We start from the raw sequence: 20,701 nt of genomic DNA on the forward strand, positions 1-20,701 counted from the left end.
AGAAAGTCCCCTGCAGTTCCAGAACAAGCTGCTAGGGGGACCAAACCCACACCACTTATTACTGACAAGAAAAGCTATCTGTCAGCAAAAATCAAGACCATAGCATGTTCAGGACAAAAGATACAAAAACTGGAAGTTCTGCTGCAGTACCAAGGCCATCCACCAAGAGGCCAATATTTGACCTTGACCTTTGTCTTCCTAAGACTTTACCAGCATACCAAATATCATCACAATCTAGTAATATATACTACAAATGTGCAGAAAAACAGACACGCCAAAAACAATACCTCAATTTTGCATGGACTCAGTAATAATTAAAAGTAAATTTCTTTATAAAAAAAAATTGAGATTAAGAGGACACACACTTGAAATCTCTATAGAGACAAGCTTTCTTGTAAGGAATGTTGATGCCTGGATCAAGAAATGGACTATATATTTTCCTTGCAGAAGAATTTTTTTTTTTAAACTAAACTAAACTGCCTGAAACTGTATGTATCAATGTGGCATGACGGCTGCTGAAGTTGACCATTATTGTTTTTAACTTAGACGATTTCTTTGCCCGCATCTAATGTGTTTTGTGAATAGGAAGCTTAAAAAGTTTCTCTTACTGATGGAGAAAACTATTATTCATTGTGACCTACAGTCATCATCCTGGTGACTGTTGTCGGTGGGCTCCTCACCATACTAGCCATCTGCACACGCCCAGACCTACGGAAACTGGTCAACGTGCCACTGGTCAGCCTAAGTTGTACAGACATCCTCTTCAGCACCTTCTTTTCCCCCTTCTGGATCCAGCAGATCCTAAACCCCCATTGGGAGCCCCCACCAGCCCTGTGCTGGCTGACAGCCTATGCCGCTGTAGTGCTAGCCGGGGCATCATCATGCCACATGTTGTGTATCGCTCTTCAGAGGTATTTCATGATCTGTACTGACAGCACATGTCTGAAGTCCATGCGGGCTCTTATCATCATACTCTTGCTCACATGGTTGGTCCCCATCACTTCTTTCCTGCCTCTCTATGTCAGTGAGGAAGTTAAGGTAGACCCAAAGCTGAAACGATGCTCCTTGGGAAATTCTGACAAACTCTGGGCAAAGATTCCTGCGGCCATTCTAAACTTCGTCATCCCATACATCGCTGCCCTTGCCTTTTACATCCTCATCCAGAACCATGTGAGGAAGAGTAAGGACCGTGTCCAAGCTCATGCACAGGGCCCAAAAGTCCACTTGGCAGTGCCGACCTCACCAGGGGGAGGTGGTGTGGCTGTCCCTTCCACAAGCGCAGAAACCGTCAAGGCGACAAAGCCGATTAGAAATCTGGAGGGTGTAGAGTGGGTGGGGGACGAGAATGGGCAGAAAGGCAATGGCCCTGTCGAGCCAGGTAAACCCAAAGGTACTATAATTGTGCAGGTCGCTGCAGCATCCGGCACAGGTGAACAACAACAGGGCAAAAGATCCTTCCCAAGTAACGAGGAAGGAAATGACATTGATCGGCTTGATTCAGATAAACAGAAAGGCACCATCCCAACTATCACAGTGACTATAGTGTCAGATCAGGCAGGTACACATAAACACCAGCAAGCTCATGTTGTCAAAAACAACAGTTCACCAAACCAGAACAGCGCTGCTGAGAAGCAGATCACTAAAATGATGATGTTCCTGTTCGCTGCGTACACCCTGTGTAATATGCCCATGACCGTGATGGTGATTTTCTCCAGTAAAGTTCCATCCGAAGCCTTCATCGTCGGCCAGTTGCTGGGCTTGTTAAACGGCGTTCTGAACCCGATCATATACGGCGTTATGAACAAGAACATTCGCCGGGGTTACAAGCACATCTGGGACCGTATGATCAACTTCATAACAAGTTTCTGTCAGCCTCATTAAGAACAAACGTTTGGCATGATTCAACTTGTGGAACATGACTGTTCTGTAAGCAATAGACAATGTGACACACAATGCCAAATTGAATGTACAATCATGTACATGTCGGTCAAAAAGGAATAACACATCTATTAGTGACATTGAGTTGACAGTGACTTTGATTTGATTCTTAATCTATACAAATTCATTTTACACATTATTATTTATATTTTTATAATACATTATGAAATGATGGCTTTGCCAGCTATGCCCCAATTAAAATAAAATCAAACTATTAATATTCGAGTTCATATATCTACTAGAGAATGCAAAATATTCCATTTTGCTCAAAGACAATCATGTCTTTTTAGTGACACCTGATCATGATCATTTCATAATTTAGGGATTTTCATTGCATTTTAATGTAAACATGAGACTAAATGACATTAAACTGCTGAATTGTGTTTCACAGACGTATGAATTTTAGATTATCTGACACTTGTATGACAGTCATACATTTTCTTCCATTACAAAATTAACATTTTTGTTCTATTATATACAATATTAGTGTGAGTCATCTTCAATAATTGCCATTCAAATCAGATTCTTAAGAAAGGCCCTCTCTCTCTAATTTCAAAGTGCGTCACTGACTCAGAGTATATTAAATCAGCCAATAAAAATGCAGTCTTCAAATATTTCAAGTTCCTGGAGTAATGAAGTCATGATTACTAATATATAGTATGTGAAAGGGAATGGTATGTTCTCTACCTCAAAAAGTGTGTCACTGATACATTCAAATCAGCCAATAAAAACATGCCATTGCTAGATGTACAATGTACAATGTATGTTATGCCACTCCTTTGGTTCTCTGAGTAATCGTTTATTCGAATAAGACTTAGTATCTGAATAAGAATACAGCCGTGTCAATCTTTCACATTCAGTACTGAACTTACTTGAGGCCTGAATGGTTAAGCCACTTGGTTTGATATCAGACGGTGTCACTAACAACGTTCTGTGATCTTTTTTGGAAGGAAATTCAGTAGTCCCAAATCAAGCAACCAAAATGCAGAACTCTGATCTAGTTTGTGGAATTATGTTTCATCAAGACAAGCTCTGATTTGATTTTTACACCAATTTTCAAGATGTGGAATTTGGCAGCAATGTTGCCAAATCCAAATGTATAAAATTGTACACAAAATATTATTTTAATATCTATTATTTTTATATCTGTATCATCACAGACAGTCATACTTCAATAAGTGTGATTCATCTTAAGATTCCTTTTCACTGGTACATTGAATTTCTTAAAAATAAAAAAGGCTCTCTATCTCTACCTGCAAAGGTGCGTTACTCATACATTAAATCTGCCAATAAAAACAGTCTTCAAATATCGACAAGTTCCTAAGAGTAATGAAGACTTACATGTAGTCTTAAAAATATGATGATGTGCCTGGTATGCCAACAACAACATGCCATGGTATGTTATGCCACTCCTTTGACCGCCTGAGTGATCGTTTGATAAGCCTTTGACTAAGAATACAATGTACACTCATGTCAATCATGCACAATACTGAACTGACTTGAAGCCCCCATAGTAGTTATTAAGCCACTAACTTGGTTTGATAACAGTAAATCGTGATTTTTTTGGTGGTATTTTTTAAAGACAAAAAGGCTTAATTTACATTAATTGAAGACCTCACATCTCCTCTTTGACAGGTCATTAGTGGTCTTTGTCTGATACTGTAAATCACTTGTACTCGCAGTAGCAAAACTTTGCAGTCTGAGAAAAATGAAAAAATGTTCGCGGAACAAGATGATACGTTTTGCAGTGGTGGCAGGTGGAGAAGAAAGTTGGTGGACTATTTGTTCGTGATAATGATAAATTTGTGGTACGGAAGTCACAAATTTATCATTTGCTCCTTGTTGTTAGTCACATACTTGCTCCTTGTTGTTAGTCACATACACAAATACACAGTACATAAACTATAATTTACTAATTACAACATCCTAAACATCAACAGTGTCAAGTCCTGTACCTAATGAACTGTTTAAAAATCCTGAGAAGTCCTGCTCCTAATGATCTCACAGTTTAAAAATTCTGAGAAGTCCTGCTTCTAATAATCTGTTTAAAAGTCCTGAGACTATCATGACTATACATGTACCTGAGACTGAGAATAGAACAATGACTAGGAGGATACAATGTAAAACCCAGGCTAGACCCTAGTAGAAACTTCATTAATTTTGAAGTCAATGTTATATGTTGTTTGGGTTAACTTATTGAGCTCATATATAGTTCTGGATGTTGCTTCTTGTGACCTGAGATCTCGCATGCTTACATAATTATTGTATATATCACCTCTTTGCTCCTACCTTGCTGTAAGGCACTCTGTTGTTTGAATATGACCCTTTGATGTTATTGTAAGTTGTACTACATAGTATTACATTTGTACCGTCACTACTTATTAGTAAATTGTACAATTAATTATATATTGTATGTAGAATATACTTACTTGATAGTCAAGTCATTTATTATTGTTAATTGACAATGTTCAATGAAAATACCTGACTGTGAGTGTCGCCATCCTTTCAATCTTTGTACCTTGACAATGTTGTTTGTACAGTACATGATTGTGTCAAGACTTAGTGTTGCACAATAAAGTTTCTGCACCAATACTTCATCTGGCTATGGAGGTGTTGTTTTGGGTGTGTTTGCTTGTACTGTACATGTTTTGTATCTACTATATAGGAAACTAGGTAGCAGAGTGGCAGTAGAGTGGCAGTAGGGGGGTCGTAACTGCAGGTTGACCTTGTAATATTGTTAGTCTAAAATTAATGGTCTTCTGGCAGGCACTGAGCCCACCCACTCAGTTACTGGGACTATACCCTGACTTAGCCTAGGGCATGTACATGTAATATTATCGCAACATGGAAATAGGGGTGAAGTGCCTTTCACAAGGGCACAACATTGAAGCCAGTGTGAGGGATTCAAACCTACAAAAGTCAGTCTTAAAGACTAAGGACTTTACATGTATCAGGCACTTTAACTTGTGCCAAAATTTAATAATTAAGTTAATGCACCATTACTAGTGTCCTACACAATCATGATTTATACACTGAATGATCATTCTAACATGTCTGATATGAGACAGGGGTTTGTCTACTGAATCACCAACTCTAGACAGTACGATTTTTGGACCATCTTAAACCGGGGCATGCGCCTACTCTTTTTTTAAAGCTTAAGTGTGGTGGGTTATTTGACATGTGGCGTGTGGCTCGTCCTATTATGTTACCCCCATTCAACGTCCTATCTGAGGGACGTCCCTTACTGAAGCTACATTGAATTTGGTTGAATTAAGGGTCACACCCTTGCCAAAGTGGTCAGTTGTGCGGCTGTAATGCCGCATTACGTGGTCATTATCAGATCACTTCTGGGGTTACCCCGGCATTAAACTAGCTCCCACTGAACATTGGGAGTAATGCTGGGTTGATGCCATGACCATTAATCATCATTAATCATCTGGGCCTTTTGGAGTGGGGCAGAAGCTGTTGCCTGATGTGATCTCCACCCCTGACAGCCTGCCTGACAGCTTGCCAGTGGGGATGGTCACACCAAATTAATCCTGTGCTCTTTGAAAACATATGTGCCTTCAAGGAGTTGAAACATAATCTGTTTTCTTTGAGCTGAAACACAGCATCATACATATCTCCAAGTTTGGCTTGTTTTGACCAAGCTACAGGAGTCTTTTCTTTTCTTTGAATGTCTTTTAACCACTAAATCAAAAGGTCCAGGACCTGTTGGCCTGGGCTGATAGTGACTGCATTTGTATACATACAGAGCCTCCTACATGTGCTATGGGGAGTTGCAAAGGATGGTCTGATCTATCATGTGACCATGTATGGGAACATTCTGCTCCCCCCAGAGGTCATGTGACCTATGGGGGAGTCAGAATGCTCTAAGCTGTCTTGGTCCTACATTGTGTTCTCTCTCTCCACTTCTTGTTAGACATTTGCTACCAGGCACCACATTTTTTTACCAAATGTCTTGAAATTTTAACAGAGCTTGGGAATATACTTCCACAGGTATTCTTGGTTTAATTTTTTGGATGCAGGCCCTAAAATAATTCAATGTAGCTTTTTTGTAAAAAAAAATAGTCCCAAAAAGTATATTGTAACTTATTTGCTCCTGTGTCTTCATATTAGGTCAAATAAAGGACCTAAAATTTGGTATGAGGATAGTGGTTCATGTACGGTGTTGGTGGTTGAAGTATAAATTACTATAATGACAAGAAGTCCTAAATGCAACTTCATGTATGTTCTTTTAGGTTGGAATTGCAACAGAATTTCTGAAAATATACCCTGTGTAAAAGGGGGACAAACTTCAGACTGTTTCAGGCCAGGCAGGTTATAGACTGAATTAGGTCAGTCAGGCCTGCTCAGAGGCGGTGGGACGTCAGTTGCTGACACAGGATGTTCTAAATGGTTGAGGATTGTGCTTAGTTGAGCCTGGTGCTAATGTAAGGGTCAACCATAACCGAAGACTGTGACAGAGGGCATTAATGCAGGGGAAAGGCAAACTAATTGGTTCAAGGCACTGCAGAGTTGACAGTGGAGGGAGGTGCCTTGGACAGTCATAATCTACTGTGAAATTAGGCACTATACTGGCTGTAATGCAGGATGAATGTTTCAGGGGGTAATGCTGCATAGCAGACCACACCTGTCAGTGTCTTGAGTAAAACGAGAGAAGTGACTGTCATATTAAGTGCCTTTCCCAAGGCCACAAGACCAGTGACATGGCAGGATCCGAACTAATGGGACCTCATCCTCATAGTTCCAAGTGAAACACTCTGCACTTATGCCACACAACCCCCCACTGTCTGTGTTTATCATTTATACATTATGTATAATTATACAAATGAACTAGAATTCCGAGATCTCATACCTCCATGAAAAATTCTTCTTTAATTGTTCAAATGACCTCTGCATTAACATGATATATGCATCGTGATGTATGTTAACTTTTGATTAACTTACAGATGTCCCAAGTATGACAGTCTCATCATTCACCATTACGAAATCATAGAATTTTCACATTAATTATGCAAATTAGGTCATCATTTGCATAATTAGTACCTGTTGAAGTTCCGCCTGCCATAGGTTACATAGTATAATGTAAAACACTGTAATTATAAAATTTCCTCATTAATTATGCAAATAAAGTCCTCATTTGCATAATTTACATTTAATTATGTACATCTCTCTCTCAGCTACCTACACACCAAAAATAATGAAAATATGTTGCTCCTGTCTGGACTTATTGGCTTTTAAACATTTCGCCAGAAAGTGCCCTGCAGTTCCAGAACAAGCCGCTAGGGGTCCCAAACTCATATGACTTCTTCCCAAGCATGAGAGCTACCTTCCATCAAAATTTCATGACCCTAGCATGTCCAGATCGTGAGATATCAAAACCGGAAGTTGCGCTGCAGTACCAAGGGAAGCCACTAGGGGGACCAAAATCTCATCATTTCCAGTTTTCGTCACACCCTACCAACACACCAAGTATGAAACCAATCCATCCAGGCGTTCTTGAGTTATCTTGTTGACCAACAGACGGACGGACAGATAAACGCAACTGAAAAAATATAACCTCCACGACACATTTCATGGAGGTAAATATAACCTCCATGACACATTTCATGGAGGTAAATATAACCTCCATGACACATTTCATGGAGGTAATTACATGTATGTGTATATTAATTGTAAACTGAATGTGGCAGGAAGTGGGGGGCTAGATACTCAATCTGACCATTCTCACCTGAATCAAGTGAATACAATGTCATGTACATTGTACATGTAGGTGTAAAGTGTCTTAAACAAAGGCACAAATGTCACATTAGGGTCTGCTAGTGCTAGGGATTGAACCCACAGCCTAAAATAGATTCTAAGTCAACAACCCTAACAATTACACTTATTTGTTACCTGCATGTACATTCATGTTTCACATTTTAATACCCACTGTCTTATGGTACATGCACAATTTTTAATTGTCTATTATATACATATACATACATACATACATACATACATACATACATACATACATATATATATACACATACATTGTATATCACTTACTTATGATAGTATACAATGGAAAATGTCGTGTATCGGATATGTAGATTTTAGTGTTTTGGGCTTGTCTTGTAGCTTAACAATTACGTATTATTATGGGTTCACCACACCACGAAGTGGTGGTGAACCCATATTGCTTTTTCTGATGTTTCTTCTTCTTCTCCTCCTTCTCCTCCTGCCATTTTTTAAATGGATTCAGCTTCTTCATTTTAGGGCCTAAGGTCCTGAAATTTGGTATGGAGGTACAGTGGGCAAATACCCCTAGGCGTTTTTTAAATTTTTGTGATACAGGCTTTTAGAATGGTTTTATTTGAGTTTTTTGGCTGTGTTATAGCAAATGTATTACTGTGTTAGTGTGCCGTGTTTACCACGTCTGGGCATGAGTCATCACAATGGAATGCAGGGCATCAACCAATAGGCATGCAGCTTTCCTCTATACTTCTTGCTGATTGGCTGTTGGGATTTACTTGATTAACACCTGCACAGAGCATTTCCACCTGCACAGAGCATTTCTTGCTGATTGGCTGTTGGGATTTAACTTGATTAACACCTGCACAGAGCATTTCCATACTGACAGTATGTCTTTATTCAAGTGTTTTGGTAGGTATTTCAAGCTTTTCTGCTCCAGCATTGGAATGCGGGGCATGAACGTTTTTTTTTTTTTTTAAATCAACAGTTTGCATTATGCAATTAAAAATCCTAACCAATAAAGTAGGGAATAGCTATCCAACTGTTGTTTTAGTTGTATGTTACTTCATATTATAGTTATATCAATGTAAATCATTGTTTTCCCTTGTGTTTCTCATTCTTTCCCTGCCATGTCGTAAAATGTGGTGAACCCATCGCTATATTTGCTCCAAAGCAAATATTGGCCTTTCTAGTATATATATATAAAACTACTAAAAGCAAATTTTGGGTACACTAAATCTTTCGACCTATTATTCACAAATATTTCCTCACGATAATAGAGACTGACAGCGCTTGCCAAACTCGGTGATGGGGCATTTTAAGCTGGTGAGGTATTTCTGTTATTTGGAATTTGTTTATTACAACTTTATAGGTCAGGTAACATTCATATCCGAGGAAATCATATCATAGCTATTATAATCTCTGGATGCCTAGAAGATCGCTCACTCTGCACCACTCTGCACAGGGAGCACTTCTGCTCACAGGTCTTTCAAATGTTACTGAAGATTTCTGTTTTGAACCATCAGTTTTCAAGTAAGTAACTTTGTGGTATGATCTTAAAATATTCTCTTCTGCTTTAAATTTGCTCTTTCTAAGCAATCATAAGATTGTAAGCAACAGTCAGTTTTTTTTTTATTTTCATGTGAAGAGAATTCATTAAATATGAATATCGGTAGCCTAAGAAAGAGATATTTACTGTTACAGTAACAATTATCATGAGTTCCCTTATCAGTAATGGGAGTGCATACAAGGTACTTTCTTAGCCTATATCAAACAATTTTCCTGATTTCCAGTTTCCATGAACCATGGCACCTGTTGTGTGATGTCATACTGGACTGTTAGAACTGATGGACAGTGAAGACTGAAAAGAACCAATCTTTACCATGATGGTGACTGCTGGGGAGTACGTTCTTGTTGTGGTCAACGGAAGTAAGTACAAGTTTTGCCTTCTGTTTTCTTGTAACATTAGGATGTCCTCATTACTTAGTTTTCTCCTTTTTGCATTCACTTTTCTCTTTTAAATAAAATTTATCCTTGCAAAGAACCACAAGGAAAAGCACACAGGCAAAAAAAAAAGAGACTTGAATGTCACAAATACAGCTTATTACTTTTAAAACCACTGTCACAGTGACAATTTTCTTGCCTGTATACGTATGAAACAAAATTTAATCAAGATATTTTTATGTTAAGAAGGAAGCTCAAAATGTCCAATTTTTTCCCTACTAACAGCTGACACGCCATATAATAAATCGAACACCTTTCGAGCCACTTTGCAGTTTGAATTGCTCCATGATAGGAAACTCTTTTTGCAAAACACTTTGGATTTTGTCTGACTTTCACAGCTGTGTTAAGCTTGATCGGCATCACTTTTAATTTTACCAACTTTGAACTTCAAGACTCAATTTGTGTTAACTTTATATGTTCCTGATGGGAATATCATCTGCTCTTGATGTACATTTTTGTAAACCATTTTTAGTAAATTTTGGGTTTACAATGACCTCACCAATAGCTACATCGCGCATGTACCATCGTCCTACAATCATATTGCATGGTTACTCTAATAAATAGTAAAATTTAGCAAAATGGTGGTGCCATTACCAAAATTTTCAAAGAAGTTCAAGTTGCGGGAATCTTCCAAATTCGCCCTCAATTCCGTCTTCAACGACTAGTAGTGCATCTGAATGGTAAAACCTTGGACTTAATACTGAACAGTAAAATATTGTTGGTTAAATCTGGGAAAATCTATAATCTACTGGGTTCACCATATCGACTGTGTCCCAACTAAATAGAGTTGTACATGACGTGTATGGAGTTGATTTGGTTGATTAAAGTGTAGTCAACATTCAACCCAAGTTGCGGTTAGTAGTGATTGTAGTTTAATAATTACCAGTATTGTCAAAAGAATGGATAAAACTTTGAACAGTGGCAGGCAGACAGAGATTCTCAGATTATTCAATTTGTATAATTTTTATCACTTCAGATCTGTGTACTCACTTAAAACTCTGGAGTCATAAACGAGAGACCACTGTGAACTTAAAAAAGCCAAAGTGCTCTGGTCTATAACATGGAGACAGGATCTGTAATATAATATATTATTATATATCACTGATGATCACTGAAAAGTCACACCAGGCACATTCTATTCTGGAATCAAAATTATGACATGACCTGGTGTGTTTTCGGGGGCATCTTCGCCCTTTAGATTGAAAACAAGTTATAAATCGGCAGAAATAAGAATCTTTGCATAATATTACGTAGTTGTCTCAATTTCCTCTTGGTTTCAAATCTATTAGAGAAATAGGAAACTGCACAAAAATCACATGAATTCTGGATATTGTTGATTGAAAAATGATACTGTAACACCAAAGGTTCAAAATTTTATCACTGTGAGAAATGATGCTTATACAATGTATATTAGGCCACACCAATTTAATTTGTTGGTTCTCGGATTTATCCAGAAAAAATATGAAGCAACAGGGCGAAAAAAATAAAAACAGGGTTAAGCATCCTAATAATGCAAGAATAGGAGACATGGAGTCAACACAAAAGGCTGGGTTTACTGAATATTTAAACAATGAATTTTTAACTTTCAATCAAACCACTGCATTGATAGATGGAAAAAATGTTACACAGCTAGGAAGGAAATGACTTTTCTCAACTGTTGGGGGCAAAATAATATTATGAACATTTTTTAGTTGATTCAAAATTTTTTTTTTTTTGCAAATCAGAAAAAAATGAAGCTGAGGCAAATTCGAGAACCAATAATTGGTGTGGCCTTATAACAAAATTAAGATTAAGAGGACACACAGTAACAGTTGTAAACTCCAGAGACAAGCTTTCTTGTAAGGAATGTTGATGCCTGGACTATTTTCTTCGCAGAAAAAAATTCATGAAAAACCAGGGGTTTTTCTAAACAGGGGAACAAGGGCGCTGTGCCCTCATGTAACAAGCTAGCGCCCTCATATCAATTTTCGGATTGAAGCCTAAGTCTTTTTCAAAATGATCTTTTTCCAGTAAAAATACAAAAACAACACCACATAACAATGTATTCTAGCATTACAAACTATGTTACTCTCATGAAAATTCCAAAATCTTATCACAAACATGAAAATTTAGCTCTAGTAGTAAAAGTCTGAATGGAGTAAACATAGTTCATTGAGAACTTGCCCAAAGACTACAAGTAAGCCTCCTTCATTTGCATACTATAGAACAGGCTCTGAAGTGAAACATGAGACCTGAGTTTGTAGCAGCTTGGATGAATGTGTTGCAATGTTTTGCCATGTAAAAGGTTTGAGCTTGTGGCAAACCCAATGTTGTCATCTGGAGCTACTAGTAACAGTACAAGTGTATAAAGGGTGATTTGCACATTGTGTGTACTGTTGATTGTACTTTTTATAAAGGAAATATGCACTTATGCATGAATAGAAATTTAGGAAAGATATTGACAAAAAAACATTGAATTATTTTAGTCTATCTATCCTTCTCCTATGGCTTTTACATACATTATAGTACTGGAAATTTGTATTGAGCATTGTATCTAGCATATTGTAAATTTTGTGCAAGCTAAAATAGCCTTTGAAGGTGTTGTAAAATTCAAGTAAACAGACCTTTTTCACAACCATAGTTGTTTATTTCCAAAGAAACATACAATGAAAGAGTTCAAATTTTCCCCCTCAAGTAGCCTCAAACTGTCCCATTTCAACTTCAAATTTTCAAAGGCTTCACATGGCGGAAGGGGGGAAACCCCCGTTCCGCACCAACGCTCCCTCGCCATGATACCGCTCCCTCATGCCAGATTTTTCTACAAAAACCCCTGAAAAACTGTCTGGAAGGTAGCATGGTGGCTGCTGAGGTTAACAATTATTGTTAGATGATCATCATCAACATTTATGACATCCTTTTGCGAGTCAGAAGCTTGAAATGTCCTAATATTATTAGTTTTTCAAACTGATGGGGAAAACTTTTCATTGTAACAAACATGCAGTTATCATCCTGGTGACTGTTGTCGGTGGGCTCCTCACCATACTGGCCATCTGCACACGCCCGGACCTACGAAAACTGGTCAACGTGCCACTGGTCAGCCTCAGTTGCGCAGACATCCTCTACAACATCTTATTTTCCCCCTTCTGGATCCAGCACATCCTAAACCCCCATTGGGAGCCCCCACCAGCCCTGTGCTGGCTGACAGCCTATGCCGCTGTAGTGCTAGCCGGGGCATCATTATGCCACATGTTGTGTATCGCTCTTCAAAGGTATTTCATGATCTGTACTGACAGTACGTGTCTGAAGTCCATACGGGCTCTTATCATCATACTCTTGCTCACATGGTTGGTCCCCATCACTTCTTTCCTGCCTCTTTATGTCAGTGAGGAAGTTAAGGTAGACCCAAAGCTGAAACGATGCTCCTTGGGAAATTCTGACAAACTCTGGGCAAAGATTCCTGCGGCCATTCTAAACTTCGTCATCCCATACATCGCTGCCCTTGCCTTTTACATCCTCATCCAGAACCACGTGAGGAAGAGTAAGAATCGTGTCCAAGCTCATGCACAGGGCCCCAAAGTCCATTTGGCAGTGCCGACCTCACCAGGGGGAGGTGGTATGGCTATCCCTTCCACAAGCGCAGAAACCGTCAAGGCGACAAAGCCGATTAGAAATCTGGAGGGTGTAGAGTGGGTGGGGGATGAGAATGGGCAGAAAGGCCGTGTCGAGTCAGGTAAACCCAAAGGTACTATTATTGTGCAGGTCGCTGCAGCGTCCGGCACAGGTGAACAACAGCAGGGCAAAAGATCCTTCCCAAGTAACGAGGAAGGAAAAGGCATTGATCGGCATGATTCAGATAAACAGGAAGGCACCATCCCAACTATCACCATAGTGTCAGATCAGGCAGGTACACATAAACACCAGCAAGCTCATGTTGTCAAAAGCAACAGTTCACAGAACCAGAACAGCGCTGCTGAGAGGCAGATCACTAAAATGATGATGTCCCTGTTCGCTGCGTACACCCTGTGTAATATGCCCATGACCGTGATGGCGATTTTCTCCAGTAAAGTTCCATCCGAAGCCTTCATTGTCGGCCAGTTGCTGAGCTTGTTAAACGGCGTTGTGAACCCGATCATATACGGCGTTATGAACAAGAACATTCGCCGGGGTTACAAGCACATCTGGGACCGCATGATCAACTTCATAACAAGTTTCTGTCAGCCTCATTGAGAATGAACATTTGGCATGAATTTGTGTTTTGTAGGTAATAGACAATGTGATACACAAAGCCAAATTGAGTGTACAATCATGTACATGTCAGTCAAAAAGGAAACATCATACTAATAACACATCTATTATAGTGACATTGAATTAACTTTGATTTGATTCTTAATCTATACAAATTCATTTTACACAGTCATATATTTTTATAAAATTTATGAAATGTTGGCTTTGCCAGCTATGCCACAATTAAAACACAATCTAATTAAGTATAAAATCTAATTAAAATAAAAACTATTAAGATAGATATTCGAGTTCATATGACTGCTAAGAGAATGCAAATTATTCCATTTTGCTAAAAAACGTGTCTTTTTAGTGACACCTGATCATGATCATTAAAATTTTTATAATTTAGGAATATTTCCTAGAAAGTGTTTGAAACTTTGATTAAAAATCATTGCATTTTAATGCAAACATGAGACTAAATGACATTAAACTGCTGAATTGTGTTTCACAGATGTATACTATTAGATTTTAGATTATCTGACACTTGTATGACAGTCATACATTTTCTTCCATTACAAAATGAACATTTTTGTATACAATATTGGTGTGAGTCATCTTCAATAATTGCCTTTCAAATCACATTCTTAAGAAAACAGGCCTTCGCTCTCTCTAATTTCAAGGTGCGTCACTGAGTATATTAAATCAGCCAATAAAAATGCAGCCTTCAAATATTTCAAGTTCCTGGAGTAATGAAGACATGATTACTATGTGCATGGTAATGGTAGATGCTTAATAAAAAAAATTATAAATGATAACTTAAAGGCCTTCTAGATCTCTCTACCTCAAAAAGTGCATCACTGATACATTCAAATCAGCAAATAAAAACATTGCCATTGATACATGTAGATGTACAATGTACAATGTATGTACAATGAGTATTTGATTATTAGAATAAGTATCTGAATAAGAATGCAGCTGTGTCAATCATTCATATTCCGTACTGAATAGACTTGAAGCCTGAATCGTTAAGTCACTTGGTTTGATATCAGACGGTGTCACTAACAACGTTCTGTGATCTTTTTTGGAGGGAAATTCAGTAGTCCCAAAATCAAGCAACCAAAATGCAGACATCTGATCTACATGTAGTTTGTAGAGTTATGTTTCATCAAGACAAGCTCTGATTAGATTTTTACACCAATTTTCAAGATGTGGGATTTGGAAGCAATAATAAATATACACATGTTGCCAAATCCAAATGAGTTATCATGATTGTACACAAAATATCATTTTGTAAAGTCAAAACTAATATACACTAGTAGAGGGATAAATCTCTTTGAGTACTCTAGCGGACAAGAGAGTACTAAAACAGACTCATCACAAAGGACAAGACCAAAAGAGAGCTGGAAGAGCTCTGTCCCCACAAGAAGAGACTCCAAAGAGAACTGCTGTAGATTCCTTCTTGACACCTAAGGTTGGACCCCCTCAGATACCATCAATTGTTTTGAACAATAGATAATTAAATGGGGATTAGTGTCTAACCCTAACAATAGAATGACAATGACATAAAAACAACATCACAGCAGCCATGTTTTCACAGGTAATTTTGAAAGAGACTTTTCAAACAATGGGAAATTTACATAACAAAACAGCTGTAAAAAAGAGACTTGTAACAGACTGCAAGAGATCTGAGATAGTATTTGGGAGAACAATGCCTAATCCAAAGAGAACTGCAGAGTACTCAATTGTCCGCTAGAGTACTCAGAGAGATTTATCCCTCTACTAGTGATATAACATATTATATTTATTATAGATGTTTGATATCATAGAAAATTCAAAGATTGCTTGATATTCTGTAATTGGTCACCATTTTCAAATTAGATACTTTAATTTCCCAAATTCATTGCTGAGATCATTGCATTTTAATGTAAAGCTGAGACTAAATGACTATTAGTAAGTTATAGATGATCTGTATCATCTGTTAGAGACTGTATCATCACAGACAGTCAGACAGTACTTCAGTGTGATTCATCTTTAGTTTCCGTTCCATTGGTACATTCTTGAAATAAAAAAAAGACCTTTTAGTGGCGTCGTGTGGTGTAGTGGTACATCACTGGACTATGAAACGGGGAGACCCGGGTTCGATTCCGGGTCGTACCCGAACAAGTCCGAACATGCGCCCCGACGTTGTACCCTTGGGAAAGGTACTTTACACGACTTTCATCACTTTACTCAGGTGAAAATGAGTACCTAGCTTTGGCTAGGGACGTCCCTCGGATAGGACGTAAAATGGAGGTCCCGTGTTTGGGAGAGTCACACCCCACGCACGTTAAAGAACCCACCGCACTTATCGAAAAGAGTAGGGGACCTTCCCGGTGTGAGTGGTTCAAACCTTACAGCCTGGTCTCGGGGTTGACATCTTTGAAAAGGTGGTAGTCACCTGTTATGTCAATCCTTCCACAAACGTGGTAAATCTTCATAAATAAAACCTTCTCTCTCTACAATGTACCTGCAAACGTGCGTCATTCATACATTAAATCTGCCAATAAAAACAAATATTTCAAGTTCCTAGAGTAATGAAGTCATATCATAAATATGATGATGTGCCTGGTATGCCAACAACAACATGCCATGGTATGTTATGCCACTCCTTTTGCTGCCTGAGTGATCGTTTCATAAGCCTCTGACTAAGAACACATGTACAGCCGTGTCAATCATGCACAATACTGAACTGACTTGAAGCACCCATGGTTAAGCCACTCAGTTTGATACAGTAGAGTCTCTGTTTTTAAACACTAGCATGCAATTCAGCGCTACTTTTTTAGTTGCGCTGCCATGTGCTAGCGATTGTACTCATCGATCAATCAATAAATCACGATTTTTTCATGGTACTTTAAATTAGTTTAAAAAGTCACTTCCGTACCGCGAATTTATGATTATCGCGAACAAATAGTCCACCAACTTTCTTCTGCACCTGCCACCACAGTGACTGAAAAACGTATTATTTTGTTCAGCGAACATTTTTCTCAGACTGCAAAATTTTGCTACTGCGAAAACAAATTTAAAGTGATTTACAGTATCAGACAAATGCCAGACTAATGACCTGTAAAAGAGGAGATGTGAGGTCTTCAATTAATGTAAATTAAGCCTTTTTGCTTGCTACCACCTTGACTAGGAAGCATAAAGGAAGAGCCTGTGCTTGAGTGAGTAGTAACTATGGCTAGGGCCTGGTTGGAACTTCATTTGGGGCAATGCTGTTTGAGTATTAAAACTCAATGAGCTCAAGGTGGTTGATGTTAACATTGCTTTTTGTGGTCCTGAGATCTAGCTAGTGTATAGTATGCTCCTTGTTGTTAGTCACATACTTTTTAGTACCCTACCTAAAGTTGTTATCATCAAGTCTTTTGAACTTTGGATGTTCTTCAATGCTTTCTTGTATATGTACAGTATATACATGTAGTAGTACAACTCTAGAACTAGAGACTAGCAATCTTAGAATTAACTTAATTGTACAAAATACTTGTTCCCAAAACTTGCCGTTCTTTTTTGTACCTTGTATCAAGTGTTGCACAGTAATTTAAAAGTCTAATGAGTTACATGTATGCACCATTACTCCAGCCAGACTGGGTATTACATAGTACGATGACTACAGAGGATACAATGTAAAGCCCAGGCTAGACCCTAGTAGAAACTTCATTTGAAGTCAATGTTATATGTTGTTTAGGTAAACTTATTGAGCTCATAATATATACATGTAGTTCTGGATGTTGCTTTTTGTGATCCTGAGATCTCGCATGCTTACATAATTATTGTATATATCACCTCTTTGCTCCTACCTTGCTGTAAGGCACTCTGTTGTTTGAATATAACCGTTTGATGTTGTTATTGTAAGTTGTACTACGGTAACCGTAACAGTGACATAGTATTACATTTGTACCGTCAATAATATTATACTTACTATAGTAATGTACAATTAAATGATATATGTTTGTAGAATATACTTACTTGACAGTCAAGTCATTTATTATTGTTAATTGACAATGTTAATGAAAATACCTGACTGTGAGTGTCGCCATCCTTTCAATCTTTGTACCTTGACAATGTTGTTTGTACATGATTGTTTCAAGACTTACATTGTAGTGTTGCACAATAAAGTTTCTGCACCATTACTTCATCTGGCTATGGAAGTGTTGTTTTGGGCGTTGCAATTGGGTGTGTTTGTGTGTTTGCTTGTATTGTACATATACGTGTTTTGTATCTACTATTACTAGGAAACTTAAGGTAGCAGAGTGGCATGGGGGGGGGGGTCGTAACTGCAGGTTGACCTTGTAATATTGTTAGTCTAAAATTAATGGTCTTCTGGCAGGCACTGAGCCCACCCACTCAGTTACTGGGACTATACCCTGACTTAGCCTAGGGCTACCTACATGTACATGTTGTAATATTATCATAATCGCAACATGGAAATAGGTGTGAAGTGCCTTTCAGAAGGGCACAACATTGAAGCCAGTGAGAGGGATTCAAACCTACAAAAGTCAGTCTTAAAGACTAAGGACTTTGTACCCAGGACTTGAACCCAGAACCTTCATAATGGCTGAATGACATCTGCTACAGCTACATTACTATGATTTAGTATAGTCATGTACACTTGTACTTCCAACACAAGTTCACCACAATCAGCCAGGACAAAACTGACAAATTCTATAAAAAACAATATATGAGACACATGTTCTGTAAAATTATGGTCTGAGCTTCAAGTTGATCTTTCCAACTTCTAAAACTTGTACAAGGATCATTCAGTTGGATTTTATGCAATTAGTGGACAGGGACACATGCAGCAAGCCTAGGGGTTAGAAAATAAAACATTTGGTCTCCAATGACAAGAATTAGAGTAGGCAATAAGAAAAGATAGAAGGAGGTATATTGAGAAGTGTACCATGTCTTTGCTGGTTGACTTGATGATCTCACTCAGCCCGATACAGACTCCCTGTCTCTGGTCACTCTTGTCTGACTGCAGCCCTCGCTCCAGAATGGGCACCACGTCCTGTAGTACCCGCTCTCCCAGCTTACGTACCAGGTCTCCTAAAGTCCTCGCTGCAACCTACATACAGACATAAACACACAGGTCTGGTGTCAGCATTATTGTATCATCAGTCACAACTAAACTTAACTTCCCAGATTCTTTGTTGAAGGGATTAATATCAAAAGAAAACTCAAGTTTGTAACCAGAAGGTTGAGAGTTCTGACCCCAGACGGTCAAAGACTAAAAAAATGTAATTATGTTACATGATATTAATTCCTTTCTCTGCTTAGCACCCAGTATCTATGAGAAAGAGCATGGGAGTTGAACACATACCACCACCAGTGAACTAGCCCCATGCTGTAGTGATTACATATTAACTGTGTGGCCCGAGGGCTACTAAAAGAGATAGGCACCACCTCTATGCTCCAGATAGAGTGGAACAGGACCTTTTTTCTTAACATCAAACCTGTAACAGTGTAAGTTCAACAAATGCATGCCTCATCTTGTACTCACTTTGTTATTCAAAGAATCTCCCCTTTCTATATTATGTACTTGGAAGTTTAAATACAACTTATTGAATTAAAAAAGAAATATGAATATGATTATGTGTGTACACTTATGATAGATTGAAATAACAAAGTCACAAACATGTAATAACTGTTCCAAAGGCACAGTAGCTTAATCCAGCATCTTTACTTTCCTTCACAAAAGAAGATATTTGCTCCACAATACTACACAGTCAGACCAGGCAGGATTCAAACACAGGAACTTTGTTTTCTGGGCCACCTGCTGTTATGCCAAACAGCCCCACAATGTAAAATTGGACAGGCAGTCATTGTTTTAATGTGGTGTATTGTGTAAGTAGTTGCTGCACCAGGTTTGACTGTACAATCATGTATATCATACCCGGGCCGCGATAATGTTCGATAACGGGTTCCGGACTGGGCCTTACTTTACGGTATGGCCTGGGCATCCCTGGCTTTCATAGAACAATTAGAACGTGTTTTGCTCTAAACGCGTGTCTGCTTTATCGAAAATTCGAATACAGAATTAGGACGTTGGAATGGAATTTGTTGCATTTTTTAGTTTAGGGACACCAAACTTGGGCTCATTTTGCATTGAAAGGCGCGTTTCCTTGGGTAGGTATGACATGAATAAAAATTTATACAGCACGGTGTATTCTGCATTGCCCTCAATCCCAGCCCTCCCGCGAGTCGGATCGTGGTCGGGCCGATACCTCGGGCGATACGGAATACCCCGTGTTGTATTCATATGTACATGCAGGTCTTACCTGTCGTTTATCATAGCTTGTTGAAGCCAGGCAGCCCAGTAACAGTTCAAACAGCGTGTCCAGGATATCCTTCAGCGTGCGCGGGGTGTTCTGTACGATGATCTTCCAGATGTGGAGCGAAGCCTGCCGTACCATCAGGGACACGTCCGAGCGCCCCATGTACAACCCTGCCAGCACACGGTTCCTCCTCTCCACACCCAGGGTACGCAGGATGGCCTTGGGGGAGAGGGAGCTCTTCAGTTAACACTAGCCGTATGGCAGGGAATGGTTTACACTTTGTTAACCAGTGTCCTCACTATGGGACCGGCAGAAACAGATTATTGCAAACAGTTACCACAATTTATCCATCCTTTCATCATCTAGGAGATCACAAAAGGTAATACTTTTTCTATTAAAGATAATCATGATAGCAAGCTACAGTTTTTTTTCAGACTAGTAGTTGTGTATTCCCTATTATAGAACTGATTAATATTATATTGTTACAGTACCAAATAGTATCTTTGACT

The 20,701-nt window shown here is 38.7% G+C and overlaps 1 protein-coding gene across 2 annotated transcripts in view; it reads right to left on the reverse strand.

The window, feature by feature from the left end:
- LOC109463617 (eIF-2-alpha kinase activator GCN1-like) overlaps positions 1-20,701 on the reverse strand; it is an 87,550-nt gene that overhangs the window by 16,610 nt on the left and 50,239 nt on the right. For both annotated transcript variants that reach the window (XM_019760470.1, XM_019760471.1), the window contains exons 42-43: positions 20,196-20,411; positions 18,818-18,982 (exon numbers count right to left, since the gene is read on the reverse strand). In XM_019760470.1, the coding sequence (XP_019616029.1) occupies positions 18,818-18,982; positions 20,196-20,411 (381 nt within the window). The remainder of the gene's footprint in view (positions 1-18,817; positions 18,983-20,195; positions 20,412-20,701) is intronic.

This window comes from Branchiostoma belcheri, unplaced genomic scaffold (assembly GCF_001625305.1).
Source record: "Branchiostoma belcheri isolate BF01 breed outbred unplaced genomic scaffold, Haploidv18h27 scaffold129, whole genome shotgun sequence".
NCBI classification, from domain to species: Eukaryota; Metazoa; Chordata; class Leptocardii; order Amphioxiformes; family Branchiostomatidae; genus Branchiostoma; species Branchiostoma belcheri.